Here is a 17,796-nt window from a genome sequence, read left to right as displayed (position 1 = left end):
TGAACAAACCAATGAATGAATACTTCTATTCACCTGAAGAGCAGTTTCTCTCACACCTTCTTCAGACAGATCAGCCCCCTCTGTTCTTTTTTTTTTAAATCATATAAATATTGTATCCATCACCATGTGACGGAACCGCAGGCAAATCCTCCACGCAAATGTATTTAGGCTAATGTTCTTTGTATTTTTCTGTCCGGCAGCAAGATTGGCTGCGGAATGCAAATGAAAGGAAAATTAATTATGCAAAACAGGTGATAAGAGAAGGCATTTTGGAGCTCCATGCCGCATGGTGTCTTTGTTTGCTCTTTTCCCGCCAAACAGGGGCCTGCAATTGTGACGAGAAACATTTAAATAGGTTTTTTTTGCATTTTTTCAAACACATCCGGTTATCTGGACACTCCCTGCCGTTCCACCCGTGAAAATGTGTGCCCCCTCTGACCGTGACACGCTGCTCCCGGGCATCCTTTCAAAGAGAAGCAGAAGACGCGTGGCGCTGCCAAATGTCGCCGGGCGCATGTCTTCACATCAAGCGAGGTGTTAAAGTGCTCGATATCGATGTCCTCCGCAGAGTAAATAACGCATTACACAGGCACATTATAAGCAGATTACATCTATTAGTTACCGCTGTGCGCCTCACAAATCAGCTGCCCGTGGGAGAGCAGAAAATCATTTTAAACTTCAATAAGTTACAAGCAGTGGCAAACCACTCTGTAATCCGCGGGCTGCCTAGGGCTGCAATAAGCCGGGATGCAATTACAGCAACAAAATTCCACACCGTAAACAAAGGAAATGTAAATTACTGTTAAGTGCTCCAAAAAGGACGAGAAGAAAAGAGGGGAAGGGGACCTATGGGGTGCCACTTGTAAACTTGAAAAGACAATTTTCAACCAGATTTAGACAAGTGATTGTATTAATAAATCCTTTCTGGGAGTATTTTTCTTTACTTCTTTAAATAAAGAGACAAATAAAGAGGCACAAGACTTTTTGTAGCAAGCCAAATATTATTTTTATTCAACTGTCGTGTATTCAAAGCTACTAAAAGATTTAAGAAAATGATATTTCTTAAATTAACTTTATTTATTATTTTAATATTCGATTACTGTGTTTATTGATGCGATTGGAATTGGTTTTAATAAAATCTATGTAACGATGATAATGATCTTGTAATCTATCGACAGTAGCTAGTTTTATGGAACTTTGTGATTTAAATAATTAATGCTGTTTTTTTGCATTGTCTACCTGTTTATAACTGGTTGTATCTGTCTTATGAAGCAATATTTTTAAAAAACAAAATGCTGCCTAGTGAAAAAACAATATGTGCAGTATATATATTACCGGTTGCTTAATGACAGTAATATTTGGTTATAAAACTACACAAATTCACGGTAAAAGAGTCTTTCTGTACAGAACCAGGATCAGATATGTTTCCCATCCAGATCCTAATCATGCCCGTTATAGTTGAAACGGCCTGATCTCAGATCAGTGCGCAAATCTTCCCCGCATCCGTGGGCGGGGATTCAGTTGTGCCCGCTGATTGGCCGATGTACCATACCATGCCTCGCGACTGAAACAGGAACCAAAGCCCAAGCGCCTGCTTGCTGTTTAGTCCGGTAGGTGAACGTGCACGGCTCTGTCTTAAACTATATGTTTACTCGTCATCATCGATTAAAACAACATCGCAGCGCTCTGTTTTGTGTAGTTACAGAATGATGTTGTCGCTGAGTTGGTCTTCTTTTCTGGACGCGCTGTTTTTCTTTCAAGCTGTGACGCGTCCGCGTTTTAGTCTTCTATTGGATGTTTCCTCATGGCCGTCGTTCTGATTGGCCGCTAAAGACATCAATCTTGTTGAAGTGGTCGGTACAGGAAGTAAATTCTGTGCAAGTGATGTGTTGGCATGTTAACTGATGTATCTATATCATATTAATTTACTTATAAGTAACCCTAGTGAAAAAAAAGTCATTTATCACGGTTTTCTCAAAACGTCTTTGTGATTTGTTACTATATATATTGTTGAGATATATACAAATGACTTTTATGAATCCATAGTATTATAAAACTTGTCAGTCTTGGGTTGTTCTTCATTTTATCTTTCAGATGGCTCTCTGTGTTTCTATTATTTATTCCGATTCCTACATGGCACATCAAAATGTTGTACATGGCCGTGTACTTTGTCTAGAGTTTTTTTTCTTTACAAGGAGTACTTGTTTAATCTTTCATATTTTTCCCCCCACACTGAAGCCCTCATAAAAGCAGCTCTCTCCATCTGAATCTTCAAAAGAGAACAGCCCCGGCCCCTGGCAATTTCTGCTTGCCTGCAATCCTCCTCTCTGGTTTTTATGTTGCCGATTTATCTGGTTTTGAGCTGGTATAAAGTGCAAACCTAAATGCAATACGTTTTTCTAATGGCCTTATTTGGAAAGCAGTTAATGATTCATCGCAGTACTGAAGCATTTCTGCACTAAAATATTGAACTTCTCCCTTTTGTATTCACACATCACACAGTCCATCACACATCATTCACTTGAAGATCATAGCTATGGAAATGTCCTGTATCCTACCTGTTATAGGCTTAGTAATTAAGAAACCAGTCTAAATATTAGAGGTAATTGGGTCTGGGTAATATAGAGATATCTAATCCATTTTTAAAAGACAATATCAGACGATATCAATTTTCAAAAGAGACAGCTGATTGTATTTAGAAAAAGCTTTAAGGCTTTTCTTTAAAGGAAAACTTACTTATTTCTATTCATACTTTGACCTTTATTTACACACTACCAGTTCCCAGTTCCTCTGTTTTATGTCCAGTGTCACTATGGTGTAATAATGATGTCATGTTTCTTCTGCTTGCTTTCTTTATGACTATGATACGAGATAGTACTTAATCAATGTCAAAGAATTATGCTACAAAATCCATGTATTTATTGCAACCTCCTGAATTTTCATTGATGGTAAAATAAATGCACCAACAAATGGGTTGGAGCTCTGTGGCTCAGAGCTCTATGCTCATTTCCACACTGCAAGTCCATGGGCTTTATCAGTGAACATCACCAGGCTTTTTATGCATACTAACAGGCATTTGCAATTCCTCAGCGATCTTCACCTCGCCGCCTCCGTGCAAGCGCGCCGTTTCTAATGCTAAACAGCTCCGGTGGGTTCTCGCTGATGGAGCACGCTGACATCTCCTCTGGAGAGAGCAGGTTTTATGAGCCAAAGTAGACCGGGTCGGAGGTCCGCCGCATGATTTCTCTCTGAGAGGATAGGTCAGAAAAGGTTTAAACATCATCAGAGGCGCAGGCTTGCCCTTTAGCTCACACTTGCTTTTTCCCAATCTTTAACAAAAGGAGCCGTATTGATTGAGAATTGCATTGCGGAGAACAAGGCTGGAATCTTAATAGGGATGAGCCCTGTGGCCCGAGGAAAAATAACAGGCTGATCTGTTCTACTGTAGCCCCGCTGTTAAAGCAGGCCAGGGTGATGCAGGCCAGCGCTGCATTAAATATAAGACGACTCTTACAGTGCGTGTTTTAATCCCTCTCACTCTCTCTGGCTTCCTATGTTAATCCCCAACTCCGGTGTCATTGCAGAAATCTGTTACAGAAATACGTTTGACTGCATTTCTGCCTGTTTTATTATGTTTTTAGCAAAGTGTGAGGAGGCAAGAAACCCAATGAATGAACGCATTGGAATCATGGTTTAATGTGCATTTAATATTGCAGCTGTGCAGAAATCCTTTAATAAAGATGCTGGTTTGTTACTTACTGGGAGGCTCTTTTTGGGGCTCGTTTTGCACATTTCTACAGTGAAGGTGGTGGAGTCAGAATCTTGTTAGGAGTTCTTGGCCTTGAGATCACGCTCAGCACGCAGTAGAACTAAATATCATCAAAGTGTTCCAGAGTGACAGTTTTCCGATGCTGCTGATGGGACGTAATCGCTCCGGCAACACTCACCGGCTTCAGGAGGAGCTTGTTAACGAGTTCTGCAACTCTTGCCTGTAAATAAAAAAAAAAAAAAACCATCAAATAAACCCTGTGGGGTTGAGGCAATGCCGGCCTTACGTCAAACTGCTCTTCTTTAGCGGAGTCACTGTAGGAGCTGAACCATGAAATGACCGAAGACTGGCTGCACAGGAAGTGTTACGCTCGCTCGGAGGCACGGGCCGATTTTTACGGGCCTACCCCGCGTGACCTCGTGCTGATTGAATTCCTTGAAGTATTTCGACACCGCCAGGAATATTATTTAAAAAAGAAAAAGCTTCCTTTCATGTGCTAAGAAATTTTCCTCATGTTCACTTCACACGTTTACCCCGCATGTCTGTATTCTCGCGTGTGCTTTATTCAAGCGCTTTGTTCTGTAGATCAAACCGCTGCATCTCAAAAGTTACCACGTCAGAGGCTCCGCCGTGCGAAAACAGGGTTTCTGCGCGCCTGTCACAGATTTTACAGATTTCGGATCAGTGACAATCATGGATGAAGTGTTTACAGCGCTAACCTGTCACCGGCTAAACTAGTCCATTAACAGAGAGCTGAACGATTCATACGGCCGCATGACGCAAAACGTCCTGGTTCTGTGGTGACTTTATTTGAAGTTACATTATTTGGAATAAACTATTAATAGCATTGAACAATCTCTACAAAATGACTTCTTTGCCATTGTTTTCTTGAGGGGGCAATATAAAGAAAATGGAGAGTTTTTGGCTAATGCTGCTAACAGCCTTAACACCAGAACCGCAGAACGATTCATACGGCCACATGATGTAAAACTTTTGCCTTTTACACCCAAATGTACAAGGTAGCCTTTGTTCTGTGCTTTTTTTTTGGTCGCGTAAGACATTTTTGGTACGTTTGTATGGTATGTTAATACACAAACAAGATCATGCTGTAGGAACCTTGAACTTCATTTTTGAAGTGAACAATTAAGACGCAGGGCGCTAATTTAGCACAGCGCTACGTGCACAACGCGATTGCTAGTGTGAGCTAAGTTGTCCTCAGGATGAAACAAGAACGGTTCGGTAGATTTCTGCTGTCTGCTGGAAGAAGAGAAACGTTTTGTTGTTGTGTTTTGACCATCTTCACCAGCTTGAGTTGGTCATGCTAGTGGTTTTGTCGCATCTTTATTTGTAGTTGCGTTGTTTGGGATTTAAAACATAGCTTACATTTACAGCATTTATCATACGCCCTTATCCAGAGCGACTTACAATCAGTAGTTACAGGGACAGTCCCCCTGGAGCAACTTAAGGTTAAGTGTCTTGCTCAGGGACACAATGGTAGTAAGTGGGATTTGAACCTGGGTCTTCTGGTTCATAGGCAAGTATGTTACCCACTAGGCTATTACCACCCCATAGCTCTTATTTAAGCAGATAAAATGGCAGTGAATGGCAGTTAATGGCGTTGAAAAATCCCTACAAAAGGACAAATCCTTGCCATTGATTTCTTGAGGGGGCAATATGAAGAAAATGGAGAGTTTTGGGCTAATGCGGCCTTAGAAACCTGAGTTCTAGTTAAAAGAAAAAAGAAAAGAAACAACTTTTGACTGACAGCGTGTATCTTCTTCTGTTCTGTTTGTTTCTGGCTCCTCTGCAGGTGAAGAAAGGATGGGGAAGAAGGATGCGAGCACAGCCAGGCTGCCGGTCGATCAGTACCGTAAACAGATCGGTACGTCCCTTCTCTCTGCTGGGTTTATTTTTATTTCTCTCGCAGAAAAATTCAGCCCCAGTCATGTGTTTATCAAATTTTCATGTTCCATTCCGTATTAAAAAAAAATTTCAGTCTAGTGAGCAGTTGCTGTGAGGCTTGGACGAAATAAAGAGAGAGAACTAATTAAAAAAAAGATTTCAGCTTTCTCCCCTTGACTGAAGTAGCTTCATTCAACTTTTCAGATTCCTGCTCCACAGGTCAACGTTGACGAAGGTCTTTTTCCACTCTCCTCTTTTTCCCCCATGTTCTATTTTCTATGAACGCTGCATTCCGGCCTGGTGCTCCCTTTCCTCTCCCTCCCTTTTTAACACCATTCTTTTAACCGAGGCAATATGCTGCCTATCAATCACTTGATCTCCCCCTTTAGCGTGCCAGCTGTGGTAGCGGGCGCACCGGTGGGCTTCATCAAGGAAAACACAGCGCTTGCCACTGGCACGACTGGGAACTTGTGCTGGAAACACATGGCAGAAAATGTAGCTCTTGTTGTTGTGCTTGTACAGCTGACATTTATCCAATATTGGGCCGCAATTTAGCTCGAAGAAACACACTTCGTGCGGCAGACGGCGCGTATAGGATCATTAATGCAATCTGAAGCATTCCGAGCTACGTGGCAAGTGTTTTGCAGTCGAGGGAATAGAAACAGGACCAAATAATCCACTTTTGTGGCATATTTTTGTGCTGTCCTCACGTTTTCATCAGATTGGGAATTTCATGACTACTGCACATTAAGCGATTTCCTGTTTCACTTCTTATTCCTATCTAGGGTTACTACCTCAACCCCAAATGCTGGAAACTATCTTGCAGGTGCTTGCGCAGAGCAGCTGACCCCCCCCCTCCGGAAAATCCCACGGCCCGCAGGCCATAAACTTTTTATTTAGATTTTTCAAACACATGTATTTTTTGTATGAGTTATCAGTATCGCCTGTACCATCCTAAATTTGACTTGGTATCGGATCGAAAAGGAAATCAGTGGTATAGTACATTCCTAGTAGAAGCTGCTCCTGTACAGATTCAGCTACAGTGTACAGGTCGTGTTCGGCAAGGCAACTGAAGTACTGCATCATTGGACGTGTATTTTTTTGTGTTATCAGCACTTCATATCGTTTGGTCATCATAATAGATCTATATAAATCATCTCGCAGGATCTATATGTTTTAGATATAAAGTAAACTTGTGAGTTTGACACCCCTGACACAACGTTTGCCTGAGTTTTGCTCACAGTAGTCTATTATTGGCTGATGTGGAATTTGGGACTGGAGAAGCGGAAAAATCACCCATATTTCAGGATGTCCCGGACAATACAGAACGGTTGGCAACCCTTTTCCTATCTTATTTAATATACAAAAAATATACATTATATGCACCACAAATGACAAACCAGTTGTATCATATATTTGGTATGTATAATTTAGTATACTGTTATTAAAAATGATATTGAAAAAGTTCCAAAATAGTGTCCGTCCCTTTGAGAGGAGGAATGCATGTTATAATTTTGAAGCGTAATGGGAATGTAATTCATGTGCTGACAGGTCGGGAGTTTTTTTTTTAGCCGGCTGTTGACACAACGTCCGTAAATACTATCATTACGACTTCTAATCGACTGCAGTGCGCTGTCACCTGCTGGAAATGCTGCTGTTGTGTTGGGTCAATCTGCATGAGTTAGGATCGCGGTGAGGGGAAAAAAATTGTTATCTGCTGGGCCGCGGGGGGGAAAAAAGCTCCAACTTTCACTTGAATTTCTTTTTGTAGAGTGTGAACATGTGTGTTCTGTCCCCAGAAGGGCTCCGTGCGTATTTCCATGTTGTTCCCCCTCGCCGGCAGGCTCTTGACGTGATGTGGCAAATGATGCCCGTATGGTTCTAGTCGGCCTGCCGGTGCTCCGTTTGCCCGTGGCGTGTGTTGGTGATCTCTGACAGGCTCTCTGCTCCTGGCGGCTTTATGAGGCCCACCCGCCCGGGCCACCGGGGACCAGAGCTGTCACCGTGCGGTGGAGCCGTGCCCCCACTGCAGAGTCGAGCTGTCTTTCCAACACATGCCATGCTGCATTTTCCCCACTTGTTTTTTTTTTTTTTTTTTGCATGTGTCAGGATGGTGGCCTGTCTATACATTTGTCACATGGGTCCAGCCCATCAATGAGCCACTAAATTAGAAACTGAGAGTTTTTATTGCTAATTATTTGGGCTTTCAATCAAATATTTTTTTAGCGAATTAATTGCTCACTTTGTCAAGAATTCATCAGGGTTTTTTTTTTTTAGACCATTCAGAAACAATTACAAAGACAAGTCTCAGAAGGAGGCTCAGGCCATAATGGTACCCTCACATATGCAATTGGAGCAGTGGTGGCCTAGTGGGTGAGGTCCCCTTGACCATCCCCACACACTGCTCCCCGGGCACCTTTCATGGCTGCCCACTGCTCACCAAGGGTGATGGTTGTGTCTTCTTTCAATTTGATGTTTCAGAAGCATATTTGCATGATTCAACATTATAACATATTTGTGTCAGTTTATTCGTGCCTGAAAAATACAGCCCAGGTAGCTTTTGTTCAGATGTGATCATTCTTGTAAGAACCATGATGCATTGTGGAAAGTGGCCTCGGCTCCCTTGTATAAGTGCAGTACTGCACTTGATTTGAGCCACGGATCGCAACTTTTAGCACTTCTAATTCTAATCTCACGAGCAAAACAATCGACAAACACCCGACATCAGTATGCAAGTATGGATACTGGGACGGGCCCTTGGTGTAAGTTAGTTGTTATGCGGCTCCCCTACTATTCGGAAGCTGTGATTAAGGTAAGAGCTATTCTCTGACAATCGAGACTAATTATCGGAACAGAAATGAAAGAAGACAGGAGGAGAAAAGCAAGATGCGTCTAAACAAACGTGGGTGAGAAGCGAGATCGTCTGAACGCCGAAAGGTCCAACCTCGGGCCCCACGGGACGATTCTCTGCGGGCTCCTGTCTCTCGGCACAATGCGCGCAGAGGCGTTGCTTTTGTCCGTGTCCAAAGGAGACGTCCGCGCTTTCATCCCTGCAGGTACATAATGGCCCCAGGTAACGATGGCTCATTAAAGGCCTCCGGCCTGTCCAAAAACGTCCAGGACAAAAAAACACGGCAGCGCGTCACCAGGCAAGAATCTGATTGTGCCGTCGTTCAAAACAAGCACAAGGCCACCGAGTCGCTCCGCGTAAACAATTAATTCACCAACTCCGAGTAATTACTTTGATTTGGTAACAATTAACTATTCATTTGGAACAGATGGCAGAGTGTGTTTGCCGCGCATATTTACGCTACGGCGGGAAGTGTATATAAAAATAAGACATACACCTAATCTTTCCCAGCTGACTCGGAAACTGCATTTCACACGCGGTAAAATCATTTCAGGCGCAGGTGCGAAATGCTGCAAACTGGCGGAACGTCTCAGGATAATGCCGACAAGAACGAGAGGTTCTGCCGCTAATGTGGGATTTCACGCGGAAAGCAGGAATGCGGCGAGCCGTGTTCGAAGAAAGGCCACGGTTTCAGCAACACGACCATCTTTTTTTTTTCCCTAACCGGAATCGATGTGACTCTTGCGTGTTCGGGCCAGAAACAGGTACGCAGGTCCACTGGGAAAATGGGAAATGCGTTCCTGGCCCTGACCTGGATGGGAGGGGCTTAGAAAAATGGATTGACGGGACCACTTTCACTTTTGCCCCTGACATCTGTTTCTGTTTCCATTTAAAAACACAGATGTCAGTATGTTATCAGCATGCTGGAGACTCCTGGAACTTCTGTTAGAGGTGGGGACACAATGCTGCTTATTTTTAGTTTCAGCTGTCTTAGTCCCGAGGGACCTGGAAGTGTTGATGCATTGGTTGGTTGGTTACTGATGTAAATCTTCCTTGTTCTGGATAGACGAGATGGACCCTTACTGGAAGTTATGGAATAAGAGTAGGTTGGGATGGGCGTTGAGTGGCCTGTCTGTGCTAGCTGCACGTGGACTTGGAAACAAAAGTCTGACTTTTGCCCTGATTCCTCTATGGCCGCCTGTCACGCTGATTGTTTCCCCTGTGGCCACTTGCCACCGTTGGACAGTGTTAAACGCGAGGACCATCTTTCTGTCTGATAAGGGCCTGTCCCCGTTGTGTCCCCCAGAAGGTGCACCTTATGGCGAGGAGAGTCGTGGTCCCCTGGGGGAGGGGTTTCCGCGTGGAACGCGGCTGTCCGGAGGAAAAAGCTCTGCGCCTCCTGCCTCCTCTCGCATCCAGATGGATAAGGGCCACGTTTTTCTCTCCCGCTCTCTTCTCTCTGTGTCTCATCCTGTATGGAAATGAGGTTTAATTAGGCAGGAGTTGCACTTGAAATGGCCCCTCTCGTGTCGACAGCACTCAGGAAGAACCTTGAGCTCGACCCTGAGCTCGGAGCGGCCGCCAAGGACAGCCGCCTCAACACACAGCCAAGCTGTTACCTTCTCCTGTTTTTTTTTCCCTCTTCTTCTTCTTCTTCATCTGTTTGTTTCTAATTAGACAGACCTCCCACTCTCTTTTACCTTTTTTTCCCCACACACGCATTCACACTCTTAACACAACGCACCGTTTGCCAGGTGGCTGCTTTGGCCTGTACGCTGACTCCGGTGAGAGGCATTCTGGTGAACTGGAGACTGGTCATATGGGGTGTGTGTGTGTGTGTGTGTGTGTTGACTGAACGTATTTACTCAGAATGCAAATAACCTTTGTGCAACTGTAAGCCGGTGCATTTATGTGAATTTTAAATCAGCAGTGAATTAAATGCCTACATATCACTTATTCATAGAGCTTAAAAGGTAAATGCACCCAGTCACTTCCTTACATTACAACCAATTAGGAGGGGTTAAATGCAAAAAAAAAAAAACTTGGCAGTGTATGTTATTTTATTTATTTATTTTAAGCCAAATGCATTAGTTTAATGAAGCCTAATGAAGTATTAATGAATGTTGTGTTTAAAAGGCTGTTCTGCATGTAGAAGCTTTTTAAAAACCCTTTTAAATAATTTATTTCAATGATTATTTAAATGAGTTATAAAACAATGTTTAAACAAAATCTATTATTTTTAACATCCATTTCATTTAAATGAAAAAAAATGCTATATTGTAGATTTAAGCAAAAATTGTTAATAGTCTATATATGTGTTAATTTATCATATAATGTGAATAATGTGACTTTTATTCTGTGAATGTGATTCTTCTTTCTGTTGTTTTTAAAATTTAATAGGAAAGCAGGATTATAAGAAGACCAAAGTGGCTTTGAAACTGAACCGGCTGAAGGCAGAGGCAAAGAGAAGCGCCCCAGGCATCCGGGTGAGAACTTTATCCCACCCCAACAATAACAGTCACCCTGATCGCCATACCTCCCAAACACCAACTACAGATGTTGGGACAGTGAGATATTGTTCACGGAACCCGGGGCGGCCGCAGCAGGCCTCCATATTGATGAGTTGCAGCGCTGTGGCCCGCTCTTTAACGCTCTCTGGGGTGAGACGTGCTGCCGGAGTCGCCGTGATTAAGAGTCGGTGCCCAAATTCTCCCCCTCGTCTCCCCAGCGCTCGCCGTGCCCTACATCCGTGATCACTTTATGTGGGTGGGTTCGGCAATCATGGCGCCGGGGTATCCGCTCCGGCTGCGGCATGGCATGCTGCATCCATCCTGGTTTTAACAAAGAGCCAGGGCCCTCCAAGGATCTTTGTTATTATGGACAAGGAGAGGCTCTGGCTCTTTGGTGGCCCACAGTTCTTCACGTGAAGCTTATAAATTCACACTCTCCAGACACTTTTTAAAAAATAAAATATATTCTCTGTTTACTATTTAAAATTCAAAGATGACCAATCATGAAACAGGAGATGCTTATCTGTAGATTTCATTCATTTGGCTACAGTCTCTGTCTCTATACATTCTAATAAAGTAACCTATGGTTCCAGTTGATATGCAGATGGTCTGTAAGGAAATGAATGTCGACTTTGGTTTTCCGTGGGATTGTTAGGCTTTTGGCTGGAGTGCCAAAGCTTCTTAATTCACATTAACTCTCTGGCCACATTATAAGAGACACCTTCAACCACAAACCGCACACGACACTAGCTGGCTGCAGTATATACGGATACCTTCAGGGTAGGTGTCTTTAATAAAGTGGCCGTGACTGTGTGTCCACTGAAATGAATCATGGCCAGTTTTACGGCATCAGTACAGATCTAGAGCTTTTGTGATGAAATGAATTGCACCTTCGTACATGCTGATTGGTTTGCTTTTTTTTTTAAACCGCTGCAGGTCGTCAGCACGCCGCCGAATTAAGATCATGGGTCTAGTCCGAAAATTGCATTAGCGAAGGTTAATTATGTCACGCCATTTGGACGGCCCTAAATTTGGTCTTCTTTTTTTCTCGGGGGCCTCATTTATAGCAATTCTTTAATCCAATTAAAGCGGCTTATATCTTTAAAATATTGAAGTTCTGCATGAATTATGCATCAGTGTGACAGTTAAAAAGGGGATTTTATAGAACAGTATAAATGCACTTTTGGGACAGAGAGAGTGGGGAAAAAACAATTAGACTCTAGTCCCGCCTTTTTTTTTTTTTCTGCAGATATAAAAAGGAATGTTCATGAGTATTTAAAATGAGAACATTAATGAGTTCCATCTTTATATGTCTTTGTACGTTTTGAATAATTTGTTATCTCAGAGCGGCAGGTTTTTTTTGAGTGTGTGTGTGTGTGTGTGTGTGTGTGTTAAGGACGGTCCCATGACCCAGGTGACCGTGTGGACCTGGTTGACCTCGCTCTGCTGTGTGTTTTTTTTCTGGTCTGGCCCAGATTTGGTGGTGGGATTGTAAGCAGGTGCTTTTTCACTGCAGACACCTTCTTCTGACCGTTCCCTCCATCTGTCTTACTTTCTCTCTCTTCCTCATGCTCAATGCCTGTCTGTCTCTCCCTCTTTGCTGCAATGCCACCATCTTTCTGTCATCCTCTCATCTCTCCCTCTGACTCCTTTGTCCTTTTGTTTTATCCTTCAAGATTCAAGATTTCTTGCAAAACAGGTACGTTAAGGACATGAAACAAGTCATATTCTCTCATTTCAGTGTTTTCTCTCTCTCTCTCTATCTGTCTCTCTCTCTCTCTGGTTCTCCGGTCGCAGCTGTGCCTGCTGTCTCTCCGGGCACGCGCCTGCTGTCCCGTGTCCAGCGCCGCAGCCTGGCATCTCTGGCCGGCGCCACAGTTGGTGCTGAGAGGCTGGTGCCCAGTGCGGGGACCTCCGCCACCTGCTGCTGGTCCCAGTGTCCCCCCTGCGCCCGGCTCAACGGATGGCACGGCCTGGCACAGTCAGCAGGAGCTGGTGGGCACAGCCCGGCAGAGAAAAATAATCAGTTTCTCTGCAGAAAGCCCTTAGGGCTTCCTTTAGATGGACGTTCTTGTGCATACTGTGTGTGTGTGTGTGTGTGTGTGTGTGTGTGTATGTGTGTGTTTACGACAGGTTCTTCTGCTTTGTTAACACCATGAGGGAAGTTCATTAGAAATTTTATACAAATGTTCTCTCAGACTCAAACATGAACTGATTTCTAGTCATGTTCACTGTGATTTTCACTTAAATCACATGATTTACTAGGAAATAGTTCAGTTTTTGTGGTCAGAGTTTAAAGTCACTATGACCTCATGTACTTATTGCATTTGGTGCAAAGGTTCAAACACAAACTGATTAGACTTTGGTGGTCTGTTTGTCGAGGGTCATTGAGACCTCTTGGCACACGTCATTAACACCTTGAAGGAATTTTGTCTGAGAGGTGGCACAGACTCTCACTTGGGCACTTGGGATGAACGGATTAAATTTTGCTGGGTCAGAAAGGTCAGAGGGCAACGTCACTGTGACCTCGCCTGCAGGAAGTCGACTCAAATGTTTGAGCAACTACTTGTGCAGGATTTTGAACGAACTGACTACCGTTTTGTGGGTCTATGGTGGGTCACCAATGCATGTCTACAGTGTTGAACGGTGTTGAAGTGTGTTGGATGAGGGTATTACCATCATTTGTTGGGCTGGGGCGGGGAGTTATGACTGCGCGGGTCAGCACATTGTCCTGTTGTCATGTTTCGGTAGTCATGGAGCCATTCGCTGCAGCGTGGGCTCTGTTAACCGAGATGTGTTTATGAGGCCCATTCACACCTCTTCGCTTTATAAGCACCGTGTGTGTGTGTGTGTGTGTGTGTGTGTGTGTGTGTGTGTGTGTGTGTGAAAAGTCACCTGCCTACACTGAATCATGAGAAACAGCAGCCGCTCATAGAGGAGCGCGCGACCCTCTCCAGGCTGAGAGAGCAGTCAGAGTAGATCTATCACAAGCGTTAAAGTGCAGAGGAGCCCGGAGCTACTGTTACCAGCCCATTAGACCACTGTTGTGTGTGCATTCTGTGTGTGTGTGTGTGTGTGTGTGTGTGTGTGTGTGGCTTGCTTCAGCGCAGGCCAGGCCGCCGAGCGGCTCTCGCAACATGACAGGTCTGCTGTAATGTAAATGAATGTAGCAGGAAGCGCCCTGAAATACTTAGACTGTGATAACAAAAGTGAGGACAGATGAGGTGTGTGTGTGTGTGTGTGTGCATAAGAGAGACTGGTGGCCTCCCGCCAGATGACTGGGAACTCACTCCCAGCATGCCACAGCTGCTACTTAGGAGCCACATGATGCAGTTGGGTCCCTTCCAGAATTTTCCATCAGAATGTGGAAGGCAAAAAAACAAAACAAAAAAAAAACTGGCCATTCCCACCGTGCTGAGCGTAGATCTGCAGCTCCGCTGATGCACTACTTTTACAACACGGCCATTCCATTTGTACAGGCTTAGAACTTGACATGAACAGACATCTCCAGACGTCTCTGCACACTCTCCAATAACCTTAAACGTGGGGCTCCACCTCAACCGCGTCTGCACATGTTGCCAGTTCAGGTCACCTTTTTTGGGTTTTCGTGGGCTGAGCTCGATTAATGGCTGACATTTAAAATGGAAAGTTGCCGGAGAAATTTCCATTAGAAAAACGACTCAGGGAAAATGTTGCCGTTTGATGTGATAATAATTATGCGTGTCCACAAAAAAAAAAAAAAAAAAAAAGAAGAGGCGGGGGCTAAATAGAAAAGCAACTCATCCCGGGCCTGTGCTAATGTACGAGACTAAAGTGCATGAAATGTAGAAGTTTTCCAATTAAGGGGGACTTAAGCTCTTTGGAGCCTGCCTGGAACAAGATAAATGCGGTGGCCGGCGTGCACTAATGAGGACGTACGCGCTGATGACTGTGGCTACAGCTTGTACACAGATAGTCATGGTCGTCATGGTGGGCTTTAATAGCCTCCCTCGCATTTATCTGGCAGAATTATTATTAGCTCACTGTTTGTTGTGGGCCTTATCTCTGGCGCGGCTCTGGGGTCCAGGCCGAATTATGCCGCCACTCATTTGATGTGTGTGAACTCTTTCATTTAATAGCTGTGTCTGCTTCAACTCGTTCCTGCTCTCCGATTTGTTTCCCTCTCTTGCTCTCTCTCTCTCTCTCTCTCTCTCACTCACTCACTCAGCCTCCTTCTGTCTTTTTTTCTCTTTCATTTCTGAAGCAGAAATTATAATTATGCCAGAGGGGTGTATAATACGTGAGAGCCCAATTATAACATTTGTGTCCTCAAAATATACAAAAATATTCTGAGAACTTACCTAAGAACCTGGAACATAAAAGGTAACATTTACTGTATACAAGAGGAACTATATATGAAGGTATAACATAACAGGTAGCATTTATTCCAGAGGAACTACATATGAAGCTGTAACATATCAGGTAACATTTTTACAAGAAGTACTATATATGAAGCTGTATATATGAAGCATTTTTTCCAGAGGAACTACATATGAAGCTGTAACATATCAGGTAACATTTTTACAAGAAGTACTATATATGAAGCTGTATATATGAAGCATTTTTTCCAGAGGAACTACATATGAAGCTGTAACATATCAGGAAATGAATATACCAGAGAACCTATGTTTGAATCTGCAATGTGACAGGTAGCATTTATAACAGAGGAAATATATATGCAGCTGTAACATATCAGGTACCGTATCTACCAGAGAACTTACATGAGAACCTGTAATTGAAAAATATTACAGAGAACTTACCAGAGAACCTGTTACAACCAATAACAGAACATAATTTACCTTACCTGTATGTAGTATGTTACGTGATATGTAACACGTTCCCTGTTATATGCCTTTACTGGTTTATAATACGTTTGTTGTTCTTAGTTTCTCTGGTAAACACTAAAAGACACCTTATGTATAGAATGGTGTCAACAGTCAGCCCACCCATAACCTGGGGCTCCATGGTACCAAACATGCAACTGAACTCCAATGTTAACATTTCAGACTTGGTGACCCAGGTTTGAGGCTGTGTGGGGTGACAATCCTTCTTATTTTTTCTTTATTGTGTCTTACTGTTATCAAAATGGATACCAAAAGGGCAATTCTGACAGGACTGGGCAGTTAGTTCTATTACGAGATCAGTGAATAAAAGACTTCCAGTCTGCCTCTTCCTTACTGTTCTTGGCATTTTATGGAAAAGTCTCGAAACAGGTTCTGCTTACGCTGCAACTGTTTACAGCTATGGGCGCAGTACTGCAGACCGAAGCGCTCTTATGCGCTCATTGCACATTCCCATAAAAACGATTGCTTTAAGCATTTAAGTTTTGATTAGAAAGTTTGATAATGAGTTATCAAGATGAAGAACAATTGCTTGGTTAAATACATGAGTGCGCTTAATGGAATCGAAAGCTGATGAGGATCGTAATTCCACAAGAAGTGTAATGAATGACTGTTTAAGATGCAACCCAGAGCCGAACGCCACTTCACCAGACATCATCAATCCAGCTCCGCCATTAAAGGCTGTGCAACTCTTGTGGAAATAAAGACATTAAGTTGTGCTTTGCTCCTGGTGCCAAACTTGTGTCGTGTCAGTGGTACATTTCAGATAGATTTATAAATGCAGGAGATTAATAGCCACAGTTGCAATGTAATATTAGAAACTTCCCCGATTAGATCACAGAACCTTACAGAAAAGTACTATAATGTGTGAAATAAGATAGAAAACTGTTAAATGCCAGGCCTTTAGTGACAATATCCACACAAAAATATCACATTTGTGCACGTTCCATGGAAAGCATGAAGCAGCATTGCTGGACAGGAAATGGGGGAGGTTTTGGAAGACCAGTTACGCAAGACAAATAAAAGTTTGAAACAGAAGTACAGACTAGCTATGAAGAGGCTGGGCGAGAATGAAATGTCCCTTGGATGGTAGCGAAGGGGTGGTGGTCCGTGCGATATCGATTTGGAACTTAGAACTGCCCTCTAATGCTTGTACTGCTTAACATAGATGACAATGTAAAATCAATGTATGCAACTGTATAGACGGTGTAGATTGAAACATTTAAAAAGGAAATTCTTGGGGTTTTTTTGTAAAGGGAGCGTAAACGAGAACATAAAGAGCTGATGTTGAGAAAGGCTTTGAGCCAATCATAGTACATCACTTACTTGGTCCCTTTCTCCTATGCATACAGTACTTAACTAGTTACCTCACTGTTTGGCAAAATCCTAAACTTGGGTTAATTTTGGATGAGCATAATACACTTGCTAACGAACCCCATGACCACAAAGTTGCGTGTTCTAATCCCAATGTGCTACCCTGAGCGGGAATGACTGTTAATATGTGTCTAAATGATCAATTGAATGCAATGTGAGTTTTTTTTTTTTTTTTTTCTTCCCCAGGAAACGATTCTCGTCATCTTGGCCGTCCTGCTGTTCTTACTCTGCATCTACGCGTTCTTCTACCTGAACCTGAGCACCGAGATCAACCTGGATGCTGATTAGCAGATGGCTGGAGCCGCTGCCACGAACAATTCTCCAACAAACTCTTTTTGCATTCTTGTTTAGAACCTACCCTCGTAGGGATTGTGTCACAGGAGTTTGTTTTACTTAATTTTCCCTTCTTGTCATATTCTTTTCATTTTTCCTCAGGGAAATATGCCGTGTAATCTATTTTGATGCATGTGGAGTGGCTGAATGAAGGATTTTGAACTGGCTGTTGTGCGC

The 17,796-nt window shown here is 43.3% G+C and overlaps 1 protein-coding gene across 1 annotated transcript; it reads left to right on the top strand.

Moving 5' to 3' along the window:
* The first annotated feature begins 1,533 nt into the window (after positions 1–1,533).
* triqk (triple QxxK/R motif containing) lies at positions 1,534–17,785 on the top strand. Its single transcript, XM_028963169.1, has 4 exons — positions 1,534–1,610; positions 5,580–5,651; positions 10,923–11,008; positions 17,473–17,785. Exons 2-4 carry the CDS (start codon positions 5,591–5,593, stop codon positions 17,572–17,574), a joined length of 249 nt encoding a protein of 82 aa, XP_028819002.1. The 5' UTR covers positions 1,534–1,610; positions 5,580–5,590; the 3' UTR covers positions 17,575–17,785.
* Positions 17,786–17,796: the final 11 nt, after the last annotated feature.

The sequence above is a fragment of the Denticeps clupeoides genome, chromosome 20 (assembly GCF_900700375.1).
Source record: "Denticeps clupeoides chromosome 20, fDenClu1.1, whole genome shotgun sequence".
NCBI classification, from domain to species: Eukaryota; Metazoa; Chordata; class Actinopteri; order Clupeiformes; family Denticipitidae; genus Denticeps; species Denticeps clupeoides.
This window is presented reverse-complemented; position numbering and strand designations above follow the sequence as displayed.

What these genes read in the sequence shown, in the direction of transcription:
- triqk (XM_028963169.1), top strand. Translation starts at nt 5,591, where the DNA reads ATGGGGAAGAAGGATGCGAGCACAGCCAGGCTGCCGGTCGATCAGTAC. An exon ending in TCAGTACCGTAAACAGATCG is followed by an intron (nt 5,652 to 10,922) that starts GTACGTCCCTTC and finishes AAAATTTAATAG; the next exon opens with GAAAGCAGGATTATAAGAAG. An exon ending in GAAGCGCCCCAGGCATCCGG is followed by an intron (nt 11,009 to 17,472) that starts GTGAGAACTTTA and finishes TTTCTTCCCCAG; the next exon opens with GAAACGATTCTCGTCATCTT.